The sequence below is a fragment of the Pogona vitticeps genome, chromosome 5 (assembly GCF_051106095.1).
Source record: "Pogona vitticeps strain Pit_001003342236 chromosome 5, PviZW2.1, whole genome shotgun sequence".
NCBI classification, from domain to species: domain Eukaryota; kingdom Metazoa; phylum Chordata; class Lepidosauria; order Squamata; family Agamidae; genus Pogona; species Pogona vitticeps.
Window position 1 is genome coordinate 172,878,193 of NC_135787.1, and position 23,576 is coordinate 172,901,768.

At 40.0% G+C, this 23,576-nt stretch overlaps 1 protein-coding gene across 2 annotated transcripts in view; it reads right to left on the minus strand.

Moving 5' to 3' along the window:
- TBXAS1 (thromboxane A synthase 1) overlaps window positions 1–23,576 on the minus strand; it is a 311,542-nt gene that overhangs the window by 140,619 nt on the left and 147,347 nt on the right. For both annotated transcript variants that reach the window (XM_020800497.3, XM_072999994.2), the window contains exon 5: window positions 19,787–19,883. In XM_020800497.3, the coding sequence (XP_020656156.3) occupies window positions 19,787–19,883 (97 nt within the window). The remainder of the gene's footprint in view (window positions 1–19,786; window positions 19,884–23,576) is intronic.

The window sequence follows — 23,576 nt, forward strand, 5'->3', positions numbered from 1 at the left end:
ACCGCTGCTTTAGAGATAATGCTGTCATCTTCAACATATTACTTCCAAGCTGTAACAGATTCTCAAAAAAATATAGCAACCGTATCAATTCTAAAAGTCAACATTCTTTCCTTTTTTAAAGAGGGACGTGTACCCTTCACATGTACCAGATTGATATGGTAGTCAAGACTCAGATTAGGAATGGGGAAATCCAAGTTCAATGTCACCTAGACACGGTGATCACTAGGAGACCCTGCAAAAGGTGGGATGTAAATGTTAATTTAAAAAATATATACATGGAAATAATTTTCCTCAGAAATAAGACACATTTTTTTGTGTTGTTGCTCCCCATCTCTGGACCAGGAAGCTACCCTCATATTTCAAAGAAACACAGAGAGACAGAGTGAAAGAGAGAGGGGATGAATTTTATATTTTTGTGTAGGAAAGAACAGAAATATACGAACACTGTGGTTTATGATCTCTGCTACGTGGGACAGATTCCGTGGGATTCGGGCTCAACCTCACTAACACCCAGACTCATTGTTCCAGATTGCAAAACAACACACCTGGATTTACCACCAAGTTTACAGTCAACAAAGATCTGCAACCAAACCCAGCTGTTCGATGCGCATATATATCCATTACACCTGCTTTTCACATCAATACTCTAGACTTGGAAGATACACTTTTAAAATCTCATATAAATGCCTTTTTTTAAAAAAAAAATTATCCGCGAAGTGGTGCTCAAATTATTTATTTGGCTGGAAAGACCAGTCTATATATTACTTCATGCATTATGGCAAGGCCTTTCCACAGGGTGGCTCTCCTCACCTTGACATAACGTCTAGCCTGCCCTGTCACAAGGTTCCTCCTGATCATATGAAGAAGCTCTTCGCCTCACCAGTGCTAAATGTTCCAGGAAACAGCCATAATTTCTGTGGTAATTTATGTAGCAAGGCACCAAAGCACCAGAAACATAACAGAAATGTGTTGAAACATTCCTTGAGAAAGAAGCTTCTAAGAAGCCTTAAATAATGAGTGCAATCTTGTCTCTTCCATTATTGTAAAGGGACCATATTTACACTGATAGCAGCCCAAGGTAAACACATATATACTGTATTTTCCACACCTTGTGAAATACATTAACATTTAATTAATGCTACAGGACACATAAAATTTTCAGCTGAATTCATCCATCATTCTTATTTTCTCCATCTAATGTAATCTTGCTCAACTTGGTGCTCTCAAAATGTGTTGGATCACAACTCCCATCACCCACCACCATGCTAGTGGTGAATCATAGATGTAGCCCAAAATTTTTGGTGGGCACCAGATTGAGAACAGGTGATTTAACATTAATTCTAGGTTCACTTGATAGGAGCCATGTTCCAAGTATTTTTTTTTTACGATACCTAGATTCTAATTTTGCAATAGAAGTAAAAACAGCAGTATCATCAAAGCACAATCTGTAGAAATGCCAAAATCCTAAGTGGAAAGTCCTTGTTCAGGTTCACTAGATGTCTCTCTTGAGATCATATGGCAATGTAAACAGCACTTCAAACCCTCTGATTATCCAGATGTTCTGGATGTCCTCCAGGCCATTCAGACAAATGAAGCCGAACTCGACATGCTTAGCTTTAAACAAATCTTCATGCCCTACTGAAACTAATGGGACTTAAGCACATAATTAAAGTACTTTTCTAACTAGAGTTTCCCTCAGAAGTCTGCTCATGAGTCTTTTGTTTGAATAAGTATTTCCGAACTTGCTGACATTCATATAGTAATGAGCAAAGTGCAGCCAAAAATATTTTAACATCAAGGCATTTCGTTTTGTTCTTGAGAGCAGGAAGACCATGATATGCCCACTGCATGATGATAACAGGTTCTTCTGCCAATACTTTCATACAAAGCTATCCTAAACCACAGCCAAATCTCATCGCCAGGCACTTTAAACACTTGACAATAACATTTTGTACCGTGGAGAAAAAAAGACTGTGTGTTATTGTGGGCATATTGAAGGCTAAAGAGAAATAGCTCAACAGAAATAGAACCCTATCCTGTATGCACTTTGCAGCCACTTCAGAGCAATATAGAAATTTAGGCCTTGATCCATGCATGGGCCTGCCTCTACTGAAATTAGACATAAGTGGGCACAGAGCAGGGATTTCTGGATTGCAATGCCCTCCCCATGGAGTACTCCTTCCTGACACACTTGACTGGCAAGGCAAAGCATGTTGTGTAATTGTCTGGCTTGAGCTAGATTTTAAACTGGCATTGCATCATCGCAAATGTTAAAAATTATTTTGTTTTTAATGGATAAGTCGTTTTTTGACTCCAGTATTAGTTCCGTTCCAGGTACTTTATAAAGAAGAGAAAGTACTTGGTAAGTATAAGAATAATATGCGAACATAGTACCATAAATAATCGTGGAGCTTTGCAAAGGGTAAGAAGACAGTTCTCTGTCTGAAGAAGCTTAGAAGTTTACAATTCAGGTCATGGGGACAACAGAAGGAGGGAAAGGAAAAGAAATAAGAAGTAAAGAAGGGCAGAGTGCATACTAATCTCAGTAACACACTTTGTTCCCATATGTATTTAAAGCAGAATAAGGAGAATAAGGTTGCAGTCCTAAGCACACTTCTAATACTATCCTATATTTGTCTATTTAAGATACAAAATAGGCTAAAGATCAGAGTTCCATAAGCTTTCTTCTTTGAATTGCAGTTTTCAAACATGGTGCTGGCTGGGGGAAATTGTGATGCTGTCCAAAAATGTAACTTTCCCAAGCTTTGCTGTAGATGCCTAAAACAAATATATGGGATGCAACTTAAGCATGTTTTAAAAGTGTCACAAGAGTCTTTGAAGCTGAATTATTGCTTTGCACCTTTAACCATGCAGGCCAAAATCCTGCTGGAGCAAACACTCATCAGAGCAATCATGCAAGCACTTTTCCTCTTCAGCTTGCCACCTGTGTCACACAGCAAGGGCCAGCAACTGGGCATCCCATCACTTGCAGTAACCAGTAGACAAAGGAGAGTGCAATGGCTGGTTTGCTAATAGATAGATTCGTATGCACTACAGTGGTGCCTTGCTTTACGATTGCCCCGCATTACGACGAATCCGCTTTAAGACGATCTTTTTGTGATTGCAATTGCGATCGCAAAACGATGGTTCAAATGGGGGAATTTCGCTTTGCGATGATCGGTTCCCTGCTTCGGGAACTGATTCTTCACAAAACAATTTTTCAACAGCTGATCGGTGGTTTCAAAATGGCCACCGGGTAAATAAAATGGCTCCCCGCTGTGTTTAGGGACGGATTCCTCGCTATACAGGCAGCGAAAATGGCCACTGTATGGAGGATCTTCACTGGACAGTGAGTTTTAAGCCCACTGGAAGGCATTGAAACGTTTTCAATGCGTTTCATGGCATTTTATTTTCGTTTTACAATGTTTTTGTTTAACAGCGATTTTCCTGGAATGGATTATCGCCGTTAAGCGAGGCATCACTGTATTGTTCTTATGAGACTGTGTAGCGAACATGACTCTTGGCCCTAGATTTAGCATAGTTGGCTTCCCCAATCCTTCTGGGCTTACCCACGGGTATCAGTGGACAGTGGCACTTGTGAGCAGCCTTTATTCTAAATTAATCTATGTAATATTACTGCATCTGGAGTTGCCCAACTTGCCTGAGAAGGCAACACACAAGAATGAAAAAAAAATGAGACTAGTTCAGATAATGACAATGTGCTGTAAAACCTTTGCAATTATCACTGCCATCCTCTTGACCTTCCCATAAAGAGAAAGCAAAGGAAACAACCATTAAGAGCATTTCCCAAAAAGACCAATTAGATAATGCCATTGTTATACAGCTTTATCTAAACAACTTCAAGAGGTATATATGAAGGAAACGGGATTCCTACAACACCCTGGACTACTATACTGTTTTGCCTCTATTGAAGAGCTTTACTCCTTTGAATCATTTTTCAAATATTAGGTTTCCTGCTTACAGTACGTCCCTCAGCTATTGTTCCAAACGACAGGTCATCTCATGTGTGCCAGCTTCTCACGTACTATACTGGCCGGTCATCCAGTGGTCCAGTGAAGGATCATTGTACATTGTTGCAAGAGCAGCATCCTAAGAATGAAGTAAAGAGTTCAACACAGGGTGCGCCTAGCAAAAATGCCACTGACCTCAGTCACAAGGAGACAGTTCTAATTAATTTATTTTTAAAAGTTGCAAACAAAAACAGCAACATAGGCATGCCGTAATTTCTACACCAGTTCTGCCATGACAGCAAATTCAGCCCTGTCATTAAGCAGCAACATATGCCAAGAGCCCTAATGGGTATGTTGCTAGCTTACAACATGCATACCTGGAAAGGGTTGGAGAAGGTTAACACCTGGGCGGGGGGGGGGGGGGAGGCAGTTTGTGATAGCAGTGGGGCTTCTACTAACGACTCATATGTATCAGCCAATTAGGCTGATTGAGGGTTTTTAAAATATTCAGCAAGAATTTCCTTTGTTCTTGGATGCTTCCAAGCTGGGCACAAGGAAGAGATGATCCTCAGGACAATGGGAGGGGGAGAGTTGAGAAGATGCTACAACTAGAATCAGGGCTTTTACAAGCTAGATGTGTCAAATATTATGATTTTGTCGAGCTGCACTGATTATTCAAAGGTGCCTAATATATTTTTCTTGTTCTTTGTATCATTTTTACTCGTGCCCAAAGATCTGTCTCCATTATTTTTTTCACCTCATATTAATTGATGTCCAAACATGTTGAATTCCTTTCTTTTAAAATGAAGTAAAGCTTAATTCCATTTTAGAAATAATCCAGTCTGTTTATGCCTTCCATTTGTTAACACAGTGGTCCCCAACCTTGGGCCTCCAGATGTTCTTGGACTTCAACTCCCAGAAATCCTGGCCAGCAGAGGTGGTGGTGAAGGCTTCTGGGAGTTGTGGTCCAAGAACATCTGGAGGCCCAAGGTTGGAGACCACTGTGTTAACATACCAAAAAAAAATCTTCCTCGGGTAAGGGGGAAGAAAGGGATTCCTAGCCTAGGACTGTTTCTGGTTTCTCCTGTTGCATAACTTACTTCCTGGATCCAGGAAAGGAGACAGGCCTTCAACGTTAAATTTAATTTCATTGTACGGAAGTACAATGACAATAAAGCAAATTCATTCAAACAGACTTCTTCCCATCTCTTGGAAAGCAGAGGCGCCATTCATCCTGGGTGGGTGAAAGGAGGTGGCAGCTAATAAATTAAGTTTATGTGGGCTAATTTATTCTGTTGCTTAACCTATTAAGTTGCACTAGAACAGGTCCTTTGAGCCAGTGAGGGATTTGGTGACTCAACACCTCCATAAGGTCCATTTCATTGATTCAGATGGGCCCACTCTAGTTATGGCTTATTATGGTACACAACGGGATTTCAGTTAAGCTCCCTTATAGAGACTGGCTGGGGATACAAGCACAATTTCCATTAACTGAGAAACAGAATGTTTTCTGTAGTAGATGTCATGGCTGTAGACTACTTTCCCAATTGAGAACTACCCCTTCTGCGAAAATTTTGCATCAGAAACTGAGGATATATTCAGCTATTTTTATTTAATGGGTAATTTTAAATGTTCTGCTGCCTGATTTTATTGTCTGATATTGCCATTTTAATTAATTGCTTACTCTATTTTATGATTATGGAATTCTTTTTATTTACCTAATTAGCTCCAAGTATACCAGTAGAAGAACAGAACAGAAATGATAAATTACTATAATGATTATAAATCTATATAAAAAAATTAAGAATTGCCTGCTTTGAGGGCCATTTCACACATTACATGGCAACAAATCTGGATATGTAACAATAACAAGCATATATTTCAGAAAGAGCTATGGCCAATTGTGGCTTACTAGTAGCCATATATACCTGCACATTCCGCATGCTGTACTCACAGTGTATGCTTCTAAGTACTGTACATGTTCAGTTCAGTGAATTAGGTGGAGCCAGAGGCTGGGAGTCCAGATTCCCTGCTCTGCTTCCAGGAGAAGAGCCAGCCTATGTAGCCTTGGACAAGCTTCATAGACTCAAACTGCCCCTACAAGAAGCGAATGGTAACCATTCTCTATATACCTAGAAAGCCCTGGCAAGGATCACCATAAATCAGAACTGATTCGACAGCACAGAATTATTATTGTTGCTGTTGTAAAAAGAAACATAATCCACTGAGTCAAACCTAAACATTGCTCCCTCCTATTGCAAGCCTGTATGGGTGTGCTGCTAAATTTTACACCAGATGTTATGATATGGTGACCAGGTTAGCACTTGAGGCCAGGCTGCCCCCTGATCTCTGTGGTGCTGCCTCGGCATGACACCTTGTAGGAATGGACCGACATAAATAGAAAAAGACGGGGAGAAGAAATTTATAAAGAGTTTTGCAAAAGGATGGTTTGTTTCGAGCCATCTGCACTGCTTCCAATTTATCTCCCAGCTCCCTGCTCAATTGAAGGTGTTGGTTCTGACGCACAAAACTCTAAATGGCTTAGGGGCAGGATATCTAAAGAACACTTACTCCTGTATGAACCTGACTGGAATGTGATCCTCAATAAAAGCCCTGTTATGGTTCCCATCCTGGGAGGCTAGAGTGGCGTGTACACAACACTGGGCTGTCTCTGTAACAGCATCTTAACTGTGGAACTGAATCCCAAATATGACTGTGAATCTCTCTACCTCCCATGCTCACAGAGAAGCTGAGGAAGAAAGTCCACCCTTCCGTCTCACAGGTTGATTTTATCTGCACAAGATTTCTTTTCCTGAGAAATTGCATGGGAAATTTCCCCTGATGTCTCTCAAGTCTGGTGGTCCTTTTTTCATGAAATAAATATCAGGTTGGATTAGGACTATTATGATGATGCAAACAACATCTTTCCTGTGCAGGATTCACCTGGTCAGGGTAGAACAGATGCTTGCACAGGACTGTTGTAATTCTTATACGAATGGCATCTTTTCTGCAAGGGACTCATTGGAAAAGACAGTAAAAGGAGCAGAATCCGGCTGAGGAATCTCAACGAGGAGTCTTGGTATAGCAAAACATGGAAAACCAACAAAAAATTACTGAGTATTCATAGCATCTCTCCTTGGAAGAGAAGTCAAGCTGGCTGTGTCTCAGATGAATTTTGCTAAATGGCCAAGACTATTGGTTTATAAGGCCTTCGGTGTTTGAAGCTGTTTTAAAGCTACAATAACAAGGGTCCTTGTGCACTTGAAAGACTAACAAGTTTTATTTAACTTTAGCTTTCATGGACTTCAGAGTACTTCTTCAGATGGTTTTAGAGCTGGCACTAAGAATTGTTTGTGAGGTTTTTAATAGAATGTTGGCTTTTAAAGTTGGTGGCTTTTAAAATTACGTGGTTTTTTTAAACTTTTAAATAGGATTTTAAAAGTGGCCAGAGTCCAACTCAATAGTTACATCTGTCTAAGTGCAATGGCTTAACTCACAGCAGTAAATAGTTGCTAATTAAAGAGTCCCTAAATGACATTCCTAGCTATGTTCCAAGTCATGCAACAAGCACACTACTAGGAATTCAATCCAGGACTCAAAACCTAGTGATGTTGGCTGCTCTGAGATATGCTGCAGCACTTACATAGGAGAAAATATTTAGTGGGATTCTGTCTACTGTGTTTCTAAGTGCTTCTATTTTTGTTGTTGTTGTGCACTGCGCAGGCCCTAATGGGTAGAGAACAATGTTCCCTAAAAGCTGCACGCATGCACGCTTACCCGGAGCTCCATTGGGGCTGCGGATGGGCAGCTGGTTTGGTTAACTTCCCGTTGCAAATGAAGCCCTGCCCACCCCCACGCACATGGAGCGAGGCACTCATGCAGCAGGACAGAACATTAGATGGAACATTAGAAAATTAGAAGGCTTACACTAGAGGAGCAGTGTGCTAGTATAGGTTGCTCAATCACCCCTGCTCATAGTTTCATTCCAGCGTTTACTTTTTTCCTCCCCTCTGTCAAGCCCAGACATAATGAATACTATGAATTTGTCCTGACAAACCAAAGGAGAAATTCACAAACAAACATGAAGCTAGTTTGTCTGGACAGAAACAAAGCAGAGTGGCAGCTGTCCTCACATTCGGCTGACATAATAAACCAACGAGAAATTTGTGTTTACCTGCTCCTGCCACAAACATGAGCGCTCCAAGCACATGCGCCAGCACGCCGCTTGCCAACATTGGAAGCTGAAGCTGTAACTAACCATTTTGCATTTGAGGCAAGAATGTGCCTCCAAATCAACTCTGTAACACATTATGTGAAAATAATACAAGAAATAATTATAACACTGACATCTTTGCCAGGCTCTCCCCTCCTACACAGGGGATCAGCTCCATCGTCGGGGCTATGAAAACAAATCAGAAGTGTTATAAATAGACAGAAAGACAAATACAAAAGCATAAGCTGGCTTTCTGTATTTCATCTTTGAGGCCTGAGAACTCCCAGGGAAGGCCTGGTCTGCCCACGTGATCCCCTGACTGCACACTGAGGCTCCGTCTACCAAGACTTGCCTTTAGCTGCCTCAGCTACCTATTGACTATCTTCCTTCTGCTCTCCCCCGGAGGCCTGGTCTATTGTTGCCTTTTCCTAGGGCCAGTCAATCTCACAAGTTTGGAGGAAGGGTGTACCCTTCAAATTTGACATCTTGCAGTTTTCCAGAAGATCCCTAGCCTACTAGGCTGTATGACCCCAGCCCTTGGGTTCACATGTTTCTTGGCATGGTAATCTGTTTGATTAATCTGCATCAATGCAGCCTCCCACCACCTAAAGTCAGTGATGGTGAACCTACTGCACGCATGCCACAGCTGGCACACAGAGCCCTCTTTGTGGGCACAATAGATAATTACTTACCCATCCTCCGATCCCAGATTTTGGCACTCCCCTCTGCTGGTGCAGTGGTCCAGCAGAGGGGTGCAATGGCAACCATGATCAGTCTAGCCCAATGGGGGATTGGAGGAGCAGAAAGTATTTCTTTGTTAATGCAGCCCATGGGGGGGCATTTAACACCTGCAGTGCAGGAGCAATTGTTTTTTCTAAACTAAAATCTCAGTATTCGGGTTTCAATTACAGTGTGGACACTTCAAAATAAATAAGTTGATTTAATGTTGTAGTTTGGGCACTTGGGTTCAAAAAGGTTTACCATCACTGACCTAAGTCATCAGATGACAACAGTATACAGATGCTGCATGCAAATGGTCCAGCACAGTTGTACAGAATATGATGATGGATAATTGCTATTCAGCAGCTGCCATGTAATAGCCAAAATTATTCAATGTGGCATTAGGTTCCACGGGAATCAGTATGATATATGCAATGTATAATAGAAGGAAGGAATTAATCCTAAAATTTATCTTTACACCATCCATTTTAACCACACCTTGACAAACAATTTCTTCTTTTATTTTATCTAGGCACCATAAAATGGCCATAGCAAACAAACATTACTGCTAATTAGCACATCATTGGGTTCTTTCAAAAGCTAATATAATATTTAGTACTTGTTATATTTAAGAATAACATAGTATTCTGAAGTTTTTTTTTGTAAATTATACTAGTTAAAAATAAAAAATTCATCCAAATGATCTCCAACACCAAACACTCAAGAAACAATGAGTAATCATTATTGATTGTATTAAAGGTTACTCCTATTATTGCTTCCCAAAAATGACATCATTGTGCTCTCATTACCCTCAAAAATAATTTGTTGCAGCTAACATTTTTAGTTGGGACATGTTGTCTCTGGGCACAGAACACTTGTGATAAAGTGGGTTGAGTATCCTAAGATGACTGAGACACAAAAACCTGTAAGAGTTCAAGGTGCCGAAACATTATTTGTAGTTTTTCCTTCAAAGAAAGAAAGATATAACATAGCTGGGAAACCAAACAGCTGACTATTAGGAGTGCTATGCTGGGGCAGACGAAGAGCCTATTTAGGACAACATAATATATGCTCAGTGTATAACTATAAGTGATGGTCTAAACCAGCCATTTTCAATCTCTTTTTTTGCCACAGCCATAAACACCATATGAAAGAAACACAGACAGAAGGAACGTACAGTGGTTCTCCTGGGTCTCAGGAAGAAGAAACATCTTTCCCATCACATGCTACAGAATCCTTTTCAACTGGAGATGGCAGGGAATGAACTAGGAATCTTTTCTAATACAAAACACATGTTCGGCTATTGAGTTATAGTCCACCACCACCACATCTACAACTCTGAAACCTACGGTTTTATAAAATCAGAATGTTAATCTTAATGGGAAAGGTGACTGAAACTTCTCAGTAATGTTTTGAGAGCTATGGCCTTTGAGGAGGGAAAAAAACATAAATTACCTGGAAACTTGGGCTGGTTTCTGTAAAACATTATTACATCATAATTTTATACTATATAAGCATTGCCTAGAATCACTACTACCAGTTATAAAGATGTATACTTAACTTTGCTTAACATTCATACAATTAACATTTTGAAGATGGCAAGGAGGAAAATAAATCAGGCACTTTGAAGGTAGCATTTTATTTAATCATTTCTAAAGTTTAATATTGTGTCCAATTAATGAATAGTTTATGGGAATGTTCCTTTTACAACCTCCTGTAACCACGCAGAGTTCAGGATATAGTACGGGTAATTAGAGGAAGAACTGCTCGGTGCTGTCTTTTCTTGATTTGTGATACTTAAATTCTGTTAAAAATATGGCTTAACTATGCATACAAGAGTGGACATAATGTGGTCAACGTTAACACACTGGACAGAGCCCAGTCAAACTAAGTGGCAATTAAGTCAAATTAAAAGCAACAGAATTTATTATAAGTCATGAATACGGCTGCAGTCTGATGTTCACTTACTTGAAAGGCGTGATCTCTATTGAACAAACTGAGACTCACTTCAAAGTAAAGATACACATAGTACAAGGCAGCAGATCTTATTTCCATGGTTCTCAGCAGATATTAGCTGTGATTAATTTTTGCTGGATCACAGCCACTGAGCCTTTAGAGGACTAAGGTTGTTGTAGGTTGTATGTACTCGGCTTTGTATATGTTATGTTGATAACTACAATGTGCCATCCATCACCTTGAGAATTACTGTAATTGATTCTAAAGTCAGATACCCATCTAATTTAATTGAACATAAATCTATAAGGCCATTGAGCACATGCCAATATCAAGAGCTTCAAAAATTACTTTTAAAAAGCATTTTTGAGCATTTTGTTGTAATTTGTTAAAAAAAAAACTCCCACAAAACAAATTGTTACTATTTTCGTTGCAAGGTATTTTACCTCCACTCCAACAGTGATAAGAAAAAGTAATGAGTAAACTATTTGTTACACAGAAAAAAAAGTTATTATATGGTCAGCCGCTGCATTCTTTGCACTTTAGTTAGTTCATTTCTATGCTGCTTTTCTCTCAATGGACCCAAGTAGCATCTTTACTTGTAGAATATTCAGATATTTCCCTATGAAAACTAGCAAATAAATACATTAATCAGGCTGAAATTGACCAGACTCCTCCATGGCCCCATCATATTCTTCTGATAGTTAAACCAGATATTTAAAGGAGATTCAGGACCAGGACCTTTCATAAGATTTGTTGTTATTATTGTATGGGGTGGATGCTACATGTGGCACTCTTTCTGTACAGTTAATTTTACCAGTTAAAATTACATCCACCCACAGAAACACAGACTCAGCCATAAGACACACACAGCTGCTGTTCGCTGCAAGCAGGAAAAAAAATCTAGGAATATAAGAAAAGCCAAACTTAATGTGTATCTGATCCAACATTCTGATGATAGCATGGCTAACCAGTCGGTTATGGAGAACACAACATCAAGACATGAATTTAACTGCACCTTCTACCTCAAATTCCTTAGCAACTGATACACAGAAGCATCCTATGTTTGGTATTGTACATGATATGTAGCCATCATAGCCACTGATTATGCTTGTGGCTGTTAACTTGCGTCCCACGTATGACAACCTGAACGGGGTTCTTCAGGTATGCGAGATGTTCAAGGAGTGATTTACCATGCCCAAAAGGATTTTGACCCAGGTCTCCTCTGAGTCCTAGGCCACTGGCTTTTGTATTAACAACCTTAATCTTCATTCATCTAATCCTTTTTAGAGCCATCCAAGATGGTATCCACCATCACTGAATTCCATGATTTGAAAATTCATTGTACATGTATGTTTTACTCTATAGGGGAAAAACAGCCACAGGGGTGATAATAGGGAAAAGCAAATAGGGGAAAATGTTTGACCCCTTCTTCAGTATCAAGACCTCAAACTGTTTCTCTGCTCTCACAAAAACAAGTATAAAGATTCTCTGAAAGCACAAAAGACTAGCTTGACAAAGAGTTGTTTAGTTATGGCTGCAATTATATGTGAAAAGTCTGGAAATGAGCAGTGGGATAAATACATCTTCCTCTAAGGAAGCTGGCTTGAATTAGTTTATGTCTTTGAGGAAGGGCAGGGATCAAGACTGAACCTGTTCTGGTTAAAATCTAATCTTTTACCATACAAATTATTTTAAGGAATACCAATGGAACAACCTGTGGTAACTAACCAAATAGAGAATGAGAAAATTCGGTGCTCTAAACACTAAAATCATTCACACAGGACACAAACAAGGAACAGGTGAACAAGGTTTGTATAGCCAGCTATGATTCACTGCAAATGTTTGTGTTAATCTAAATTAAAATCAATGCCTTGCTTTGTGGAAATGAAATCTATGTACTAGTTCTTACTTTGTCCCTCAGAACTGGACGTGTTTCAAAGTTCAAGCCTACATAAATTAACATAAAATAAAAAAATATGAGTCCAGCATTCAGTTTAGGCAAATGTATATTAAGTGGAAAAATATGAGGTCATTACCGCCTACCTAGTGATTACATGGGTAAAAATGAAATCTATTTAGCCTGGCAGGAAATTAGCACGGCGCTGGCTATATTTCGTTGCCTTCACAACCTGGGTATCTCAGCAGGGAACCTTGTTGTAGAGTTTGGAACTGCAGGCCTCTTCATTGCTGTTGTAAATGCTGCACAAAACAGTTAATAAGTGCCTTCAAAAATCATCACAGAAGAGTGGGAAGAAAGCTTCAAGCACTCTTCTGAAGAACATTCAAATGTGATTTCTTTGAAGATCTGGCACTGTCAAAGCACAAGGAAACATCATGGTGGCCACATCCAACCCACTCCCTATAAAAAAGTGAGAGTGAGTGATATTTGACTCCCCTCCCACCCCTTTAGTTTGGATTCCCATTCAAATTTCCTTTTCAAATAGCCGCTTTTCTTCTGGAAGGACATACTCTCAGAATCCCATTGGGAGAAAAATAGAATAAGTTGTTTGGGAAAGGGAAATGAAAGCATGAGTAGAGAAGGGCATTGTTTCCCTTCCACTTACCCATATGAGTTTTAACTTGCTCCTACTCCCTCATTTCACAAGAATTCAGCATGAGCAGACTTTGGGAAAGTTATCTTTTTATTTACTGCAATTCTTGGAATCTCTGAGAACAGTGTGGATGATGACCATGACTGCTGGGGAATTCCAAAAATTGTGATCCAAAACAGTAACTTTTCAAACCTCCACACTGGCCCCAGTTTTGCCATGGAATTTCTCACTGGCCCCCAGGTTGTATCAATACAGAAACCATGACCAAGAATTTCTTGTTTCCATATGAATTTAGCCATTTGAAGACTCTGTCTTGTCTCCCTTCATTGTTTGAAGTTCAAAGGCAATAGAGGACAGGTCTTTACCTGCAGCAGAACCAAGCCTGCAGAATTTCCTCCATAGGGAAAAAATTGTGTCTGCCCTTCCATATTGGATTTTAGAAGCCAAATTAAGTCCACTATCTTCTGGATGTTGTTTGGGATGAATGAATCTTTCAACTTCTATCATTTCCTCCTTCTATCATTTCCTCCTTTTTCCAACCTTAATTGAATTCCATCCTCTTTCAGTTTATGATGTCTAAGAAAAGTATGCATCTCCATCCCTCATTCTAATTAGTTCCTCCCATTTCTGCTGTTACAATTAATGTTGCAGCTAATTATTATGTATAATGAGTTTGTAATTTTGGTGGGTGGTTTTTACATAATAGGTCACTGTGTTGCTTTTACTACATCTTGGAAAATGACTTGGAGACACTTGGTTCGAAGGCAGGTTACCAAATGTTTTAAATACTGAATAAATAAAAATGACTTGATTCGTGTGCATGGACTGAATTTGAGCATTTCTGAATTTGTCTGATGCTTTAAATCTATTTAATTTATCTTGTATTATATTTATAATTACAGTCTTTGAAGTTGCAAGCCATTTTAGTCTGTGCAAGCATTTCAACACAAAACAAAACAAAAAAAGCAAACAAAGACATTGTGGCACCTTAAAGACTAACTGCTATATTTTAATGTACACTTTTGTGGAACATGACCACTTTGTCAGACATAAGAGTCAGAATACAGGGAGGACAGGGTAACATATACCAGGTTTTAAGATAAGGGTCCCCATGAAAGCTTACATTAAAATATAGCAGTTAGTCTTTAAGATGCCACAATGTCTTTGTTTGCTTGCTTTTTTTTTTGCTTTTGTTTTGTGTTTCTTGTTGAAATTTATAATTACATGACAGAGATCTTAAATTACATACTTTTCTTTGATAGCCATCTTTGACCTCATTTGAAGGAAAAGAGAAATGAACTTTCAATAAGTGAATAAAATCCTAGACATTCTGTCAATAGTGAGTTGTTATTGTGTAACTATCCAAACATTTCAGCCTGCTATTTAACAACAAAAACAAAAAAACTGATGCAGAATTTCACTTGGAAAGCACTGGGTTAATGCTCAAGAAGGGATTTTCTCTTCCCTCTTTTTAACCACTGAATTGTTCTTCCAGGTAGTAAACCAATTAGAATCTTCCAAGAGGTCTCTCATCAGATTAAACTAAACTGATTTCTTCTGAATACCTTCCAGCAAGCAAGGTATTCTAGTGAGTGCACATTTAACAGATTAAGGTCATTCTTCTCATGAAGACACCAAAGTCTGACACCCAATTACAGGCAGCTTTGATTTTAAAGAGAGACCACATAAAAGGAAAAAAGCCCTCAAACCTTTTAGCAAAGTTCACGAAATTGTCACCTGATTATTTATTAACCCACAAATAAGCAAAAAAAAAAAAATCTCACATTTCTTCGGAAACATCCATTTTTATCTTTTTTCATTCCCTCCTGTTAATGTACTTGCTAAGTGCCCGGGAAATGTTCTGCAAAGGGAGGATCAGACAGCTTCAACTGATGTTCTTTCCATCTTTAACATCCTGCCTCCTTTCAGCCCTGGATCCTTTTCCCTGATCCTTTAGCCACCACATCCTAGGTCACACACAATCTCAGCTCACCTCCTGAGGATCAACACTTAATGATCCAACTGTTCCTGTCTTCCAAGGACCATGTCTGTTTCCTGTCCCTTAATTTGGAGAATCACTCCCTCTGTTTTATCTATGTATAGGAAAGAAATGTATGTGGTTTACACTGATACAAACACTTATCCACTTGTCCATGCCTATATTGGAACTCTGTTTCTAAACTTTTCTACCTTTTTATTACCAAAATTTGTAACACAACCATACAGAAGTTTATCTAATTCAGAACAGTGTGCACAAAATGTGCATATGGAATGTACACCAAAAGGCACATGTCACAGAGCACTGTGGGCAAGAATGCTTTGCCTTAGAGAAATCACCAGCAAAAATGAATATAACTTGGAAAATGTGTTTTAAAGGCCAACATTTTGAGAAATAGCCATGTACACAAGAACATTCAAGTGGGTTATGAAGCCAATTCAGAGATGTGCGTTTTCTGGAAAATCCTGAACTGAAAAGTTTTTCATTGCCCTAAAATAGATACGGTTGCAGCTTATTCGTTCATATTTAGGATGTAAATTAAAAATAAGTCATGCTAAGTACTATTTGTTGTATTTCTGGGTTTAGATCTTCCAATTGTCTAAAGTCATTGATCAGAAATATTTCATTTCTGAAATGAAGATGGGAGGAATCAGCAGGGTTTTTTATTGTTCCTTAAAACTGATTTGAAGTGGACATCCTTTTAAACAGAAGATACCTTTAAAGCGATGATTACCCTCTGACAGTCCTTCAGAGAGTTACCTCTGCAAAGTAAGATGTGTGGCTATCCTATGCCACAGTTGTTTGGACACTGGGAATGTGGAAGAGATGATTGTCTATATTTCTTCCTGGGTTCTTTGGGATAAAAGTCAGAAATATAATTTCCTGGCTACTTTTTAAATTACATCAACAGAAGTTGCCCTTAATCTCTGTCAGGGAAAAAAAATCCCTCTGTAAGAACAGCAGGGATGTTTCAGCTTAGGAATCTCTTGTATTAACAGAGCTTTGTGGTCAGCATTTACTCTCCCCCCCCCCAAAAAAAAGATTAGGGCTTTGTTCTCAATTTCATCAGCAGAACAAAAGGAGAAGCACAACACTACACAGGTGTTTTGTTCTTACACAGTATGTTGTACCCTCACAAACTGAACTTCTTGTTTGCTCCCTTCTTTTTTTGCTTCCTTTCAACCGTTTTCAAGAATATAAATCACCTCACCTAAAAGCTGTACATTTACAGCTATAAAACCATATAGAAAGGTTCCCATTTACCAGCTTGTCTCTCCTGCCAAATCATGATTGGCCTTACACACAATTATGTTAGAACACTGATAGCTGCATAATTAAAAAAACCTTACCTGCATTTGTATGAAACAAATACATAGAGTATGATGTTGTCTAACACATTCTTTAAAAGTTACAGGTAAGCGAAGCAGGCAGTAATACATATAGAAAAACTAGACAAGCCCTCCTGAAGATGGTACCTTTAACCGGTGGCAGACTACGAATCCTATCATCCCCTAGCTAGCGGACTGTAGCTTTAAAACTGCTGAAGGCCCCTCCTTCAGAAAGGCAAGACTAGATACTATATCTTGTGTTGTGGCTTGATACCTCAATGCTGTACTAAAACCGTCTCTCTATATTTTTCATTTAAGCCACTTTAGTGTTCTTCAGATTGTTCACATTTTACCACAGTGAGCGGTAAACTCACTTTTTCCTGTGCTCTCTCTGCACAAAACCAGCAGTCTGGATCACATGTGCAAAATGTGTCTGGAAGTGGAGTCAAGGCAACTGGACTGCTTCATGACTGAAGAAGCTACCTGGATGAGGAGCAAAACATTTCAACCTAATAAGAAAGAAGTCCAGTTGCCATGACTCAACTTCCTGATACAGTAAGCTCACCTGGACGACCGAGACTCTTCACAAATATATGTGCAAAATGTTCTTTGCAGTGTCATGGTCGTTAACTAATTATCTGCTTTCCCCTTACAGTGAAAGCTCTGGGTTTCCACTGAATGCAATGAGCATTTATAAAGTTATTCTTTATAAATTTTACTATCTGCTCTCCTTGCCCCTTCCTGTTCCCCCTGACTCCCATGCTTCCTTGACTCTGCTATTTGGTCCTAGACCTGGCTGACAGATCTTCACTCACTCCTACAACAGGCAAGGGAGCTCTTCCCAATTTTTTTTGCAAAATGGTTCTAGACCTCTAGCTTGACATAACCAGGTGTAGATTTTATAATGTGCGTGAAGTTTCAGGGCAAATGCTATACCAGCTGACTGGGTTTTGTTTCAAACACATTGTCACGTGTGTGTTTTAATATTGCGTCCTGCCCCACCACCCTAAATCTATGGGACAAGAAGGGACCAAAGTACTAGTTACTTAAATTAACTAATTAAATTCATTGGCAAGACCTGAAAGGGGAGAAGGGTGCCTATGACAGAACTTAGCCCTGCATGCGTAGAAGCCATAAAAAAAATGTCAAGGCTGGAAATGAGGTAGGATCATTCAGAGATGGGTAGCTGGTCAGAGATGGAATTTCACCCAAAGGCATGCAAGTCCTTCCATAGTATCGAGGTATATATTTCATGTCACTTGAATACAGAGAGACTGGTTTATGAACTGTAGGTGCAGAAGGAAACTGGCAATACAGAAAGGGGATATGGACTTCATTTTCCCAAAACATGCTGAGTTAATACTACAACAATTGTCCATTATGTTATAATTACTCTTTTCTAATAAGTGTAAAACATGTTTGAAACTCCCCTAGAGTAACTAAGAGCAAATCTGAAGGAGGCAGAGAGAGGAGAATATGACTCTGCCTGTAATATGACTCCCCTGGGCCTGGATAGTGTAGAGTAGTAATTAGAGTGTTGTTTAATCTGGAGAGGGCTGTTATTCAAATCTCTGCTTAGTCATGAAGTCTGTAACAGTATCTTTTAAAAAAAACACTTATAAATGGGCTTGAACCTATTGTTTACTTTAAATTTTCATCTTCATTAATGATGAAAAACAGTATGTTACCGAACATATCTCATTTCCCTAAACCTTTTTTTAAAATGAAATTGTAAAAAAATTTATAAAGGAATAATGCACATCATTTTTAAGAAATACTTATATAGCAGCAAAGAAATACACCATAGACAGACATATAAAAGTGCCAAAGGAAGACAAGGGAAATACTGCAGAAAATACCAGTTGAAATTATCCACTTGACCCTGAATCATTACTGTTGCCTTATTCACAATCACTGCAGAACAAACTTTTCTGTCCTTCCTAGGACATCTTGAATCAATAATCATCTTTCAACCAAAGACACCTCACAGATTTCTTGGGATTAAAAAATGGCATGAGCCAGACCTGAGCTCCTTGAAGGAGGGGTGGGATACAAAATAAACATGCTTCCAAATTCAGAAACCATTAGTCTAACTGTACTAAATGGGACAACAGAGCACCTCAGAGATGCAGGAACTACACCATCTGCTCCATGATAAAAACAGCCCTGAATTTTCAGTCCAAGCTAATTCAGAGCATTTTATTATAAACCCAAATGCCACAGGGAGCAAGGCTGAGTTAGGTGACGGCAACAGAGATTCAGTGTCAATGTCAAAGATAAATGTTATTTATTGTTGAGGCAAACAGCAGCTCAGCATTTCAGTCGGTGACATTTTAAGACACTTTATGCCGTCAGCTCAGCAGAAAAGTGTTAAGTCTTCCTAGAATGCACAACTGATTCAGACCAAAGAATGTCGCAACTGACTCTGGGGTGCACTACATGTTCCCTGTCCAAGGCAAAATTAGGAAAGCTGCTAATCTTAGAAGCAAAACGGTAGAAGTGTATCACATGTGCAAGATGCAACATTCACTGTTGAATAGAATTGATTAGAAATATCAGGACAATGCCTAGCATTGGCATCACACATTTTAAATGTTCAAAATACTCCATATATCTTTATCCAGCTACCCTAGACACAGGTCACTGTCATTATGCCTGGACCAAAGACACACATTTGAAAGATAAGTGTGCTGCGGTCCAGACTGGATGAGACAATTAGCAATTGCATACTTTAAAAAAAGCAAACAGGATGTGTCATGTCAGCTGGACTGGGAAGGGAAGGGGCTTTGTAGCCCCTTTATTTCCCTGCTATAATCCTGATGAAGATCCTCCTTTCTTGCTCCACTAGCTGCATTGGAGGAAAATTTCTCATTGCTCTAGTAAGCAGCTTCTGGTGAAGCCCCAGTGGGGGCCCTCAATGTATATTAGGCCTGCAGCAACTCTGTTATCTTCATGCCCTGTGCCTGTTTATGGTTATCCAGATTAGCTCAGCAACAGTCTGTAGCAGAAGAGAGTAACTCCCTGCTACCTATTAACTAGTTACTTACCATTCTGTTACTAAAGTTTCTGAAGTCATCCTCCAAAATATATTTGATCATTTCTGGCTCAGCTACCACCACATACATTCGACGGCCAATATAATACCTACAGATGACAGGAAGAATCACGTTAATGAACAAAAAATATGTTTGGTTAGCTCATGAGGCAGAGGAAAATCTTTCACTTCAGTCAGACCACCACTATAAGACAAACATAACACAGATCCATTGGGATTTTTATCTACCTTACTCAGATGCAAGGTACTCAGTGTGATGTAGTGGATAGCATGACTGCCTAGGACTCTGATTAAGACTCTGGAGATCAGAGTTCAAACCTCTGGAGACCAGAGTTCAAATCTCTGCTTAGTCATGGAAACTCACTGGAGGCATAGAACTGGTGGAACAACTCTTTAAATATCTCACTTACCTTGAAAGCCCTATTAGGGTTGTTACAAATTGATTCCAACTTGGTGACACATAATTACTAACTACTACTCAAGTACAAAGATCTCAGTTAACCTATTATGGAATTATATCTTATTTCATTAACTTTCGTACTGACCGGGAACCAAGATATTCTGTCAGGATCTTTCCTAGCTCACATATGGAGGGCAACAAGAATTTTATGCTCCAGTATGCAAGAGCATAAGTTGTCTTAAACAGAGATAGACTATTGGTTTAGGCCAGTAAGGTCAACTCTGATGGCAGTTGCTTTTCAGGTTTTCGGGCAAGGATCTCTCCTAACCCTGGTATTCACTGATAGCCTCCCAACCAAGTACAGTACTAACCATGCTGACCCAGCTTAGCTTCTAAGATTAGTTTGGATGTGCTCATAATGGTGCAGAATATAAATATAACAAAAAAGAAAGTCTTTTAATTACAATGGAACTGCCTTTGGTGGCTTCTGTTCTGTTTTATGCTTTTCTGCTGATTGGGAAAAAACTGGTATGGTCACAAAACTTTTCAACACTAATATTTTCAGTACATGCTTGTAAGACTGGAAGCAGTCTTAGGGCTAAAGACATTACACATTTAGTATGTAGCATGCAGTCCAGGATCTCTTTTTATGCCTAAGGGAGCATGAATAGCTGTGGCTCAGTGAAGCACATGCTTTGCAATTGGAGATGTTGAGATTCCACCCCTGGCATCTTCAGGTTAGGAGTCATTGTTAACCATCCTGGGTTAGACAGACAGACAGACTAATCCTGACCGTGCATAAAGCAACTGGTTGGATCTTGTGATCCAAACTTGGGGCAGGTCATGCAGCCACAGGGGGCACAAACCTCTCCCCTGTTGTTGTTGTTGTTGTTGTTGTTGTTGTTGTTGTTGTTGTTGTTGTTGTTGTTGTTGTTGTTGTTGTTTTCAAATATTCCTCAAACCCCCCTTTCCCCTTTGCACAGGGACCTTAAAAAAAGAAATAAATAATAAAGATTAAAGAATGCTTCATTAGGAGCAGGAAGAAATTAGGCAGGAATCATCCAGGAGAGCAGCCATGGCTAGAGGTAAGGGAAAGTGTTTGGTATCTGACCCTCTATACATATCTCTTCAAGTGTCTGTTGAGAACGTGAAGACAAATGTAAGCCTTGCGTGAAATCAGTTCCGTTGTTCTCTTCTGGATGTTTCAAATTTGCTTGTCCTTTAGTGGGTTTTCCCTCTTCTCTGCCTTATTCTCCCTTGCTTCCCTACAAAGTCCTCCGTCACTTCTAGAGGGAGCCCAAGAGATTTTGTTTGCAGAAGCCAGGTTGCTAGGATGCACCAGAATGTTTTCACTTACTTTTGAACAAAGGGAAAGGGGTGGAGAGGAGGGGAGACCGGGTCTGTGTGCCCATGGCTACCATAATGCATGCTGTTTCCCCTCAGTGGTGGGGGCGGGTCCATGTGCAGAACTGTCACCTCAGCACCCAATAACTATTTCTTGACTTTGGAACTTTGGAAGTATACCTTTAATGAGTTGCTTTTTAAAGTAACTGCTCAAGTTCTGTTTACTTAGATCTGCTTAGATCATAGGTGTAAGAAGCTCCTAAGTAGTATGATACGGATTTAATCATTAACAAATAGTTGGTGCAGTTATTCCATTCAAGGGCCTCACACAGGTACAATTTAGGAGAAATGCAGGGAACAACAACAGCCACTCTTAGTGGCCTTCATAGACCTTACAAAAGTATTTGACTTGGTTAGCAGGGATGGCCTTTTTAAAATACTTCCCAAGATCGGATGTCCACCTCGTCTCCTTAACATCATCAGATCCTTCCATGAGGGAATAAAAGGCACTGTAGTTTTTGACGGCTCAACATCAGATCCCTTCGACATCCGAAGCGGAGTGAAACAGGGCTGTGTCCTTGCACCAACCCTTTTTGGGATCTTTTTTGCTGTCATGCTGAAGCATGCCTTGGGAACTGCAGCCGAAGGTGTCTATCTCCGGACTAGATCAGACGGAAAGCTCTTTAACCTCTCTAGATTGAGAGCGAAGACCAAAGTCCAACTGAAATGCATGCGGGACTTCCTCTTCGCAGATGATGCAGCCATTGTTGCCCACTCTGCTGAAGACCTCCAACAACTCATGAATCATTTCAGCAAGGCCTGCCAAGACTTTGGACTAACGATCAGCCTAAAGAAAACACAAGTCATGGGCCAGGGCGTGGACTCACCTCCCTCTATCACCATCTCCACACAAGAATTGGAGGTTGTTCATGACTTTGTGTACCTTGGCTCAACCATCTCTGACACCCTCTTTCTGGATGTCGAGCTGGATAAACGCATTGGCAAAGCAGCGACCATGTTCTTCAGACTCACAAAGAGAGTATGGCTCAATAAGAAGCTGACAACACATACCAAGATCCAGGTCTATAGAGCCTATGTCCTGAGTACACTCCTGTACTGCAGTGAGTCCTGGACACTTTGTGCACGTCAGGAGAGGAAGCTGAACACCTTCCATATGCATTGCCTCCGATGGATTTTTGGTATCACCTGGCAGGACAAAGTTCCAAACAGAGTAGTTCTAGAACGAGCCGGAATTTTCAGCATGTACACATTACTGAAACAGCGCCGTCTACGTTGGCTTGGGCACGTCGTGAGAATGGCTGATGGTCAGATTCCAAAGGATCTCCTGTATGGAGAATTAGTGCAGGGAAATTGCCCCAGAGGGAGACCATGGCTGCGATACAAGGATATCTGCAAGTGAGATCTGAAGGCCTTAGGAATAGACCTCAACAAATGGGAAACCCTGACCTCTGAGCGTTCAGCCTGGAGGCAGGCATTGCATCACGGCCTCTCCCAATAAGAGACCCTTATCCAGCAGGCCAAGGTGAAGAGGAAGTCACAAAAGCAGCAAAAGCAGGGAGCTGGACAGGGGTCAGATTAGATTTGTCTTCAGTGTGGAAGAGATTGTCACTCTCGAATTGGCCTCCTCAGCCACACTAGACGCTGTTCCAAGTCCTCCATACAGAGCACATTACCATAGTCTTTCGAGACTGAAGGATGCCTAACTAATAAAATGCCATCAAATCAATTCTGACTTACGGCGACCCTTTCTAGGATTTTCTAGGTAGACAGTACTTGGAAGTCATTTTCTACTTCTGGGGCACCCTGGAACTGTGTGCCCAAAGCCACACGGGCTGGCTCTACTTGCAAGAGGCACAGTGATGAATCGAACTTCCAACATCCGGCTCCACAGCCAGATACCTGAACCACTGAGCTATTGAGCCAGCTCATTTATGCAAAAGTTAAACATTATTTATCAAAAGCTAACTGTCATGACAAAATGGGGGGGGGGTAATTGAGCCTTTTGGGGCCAAACATT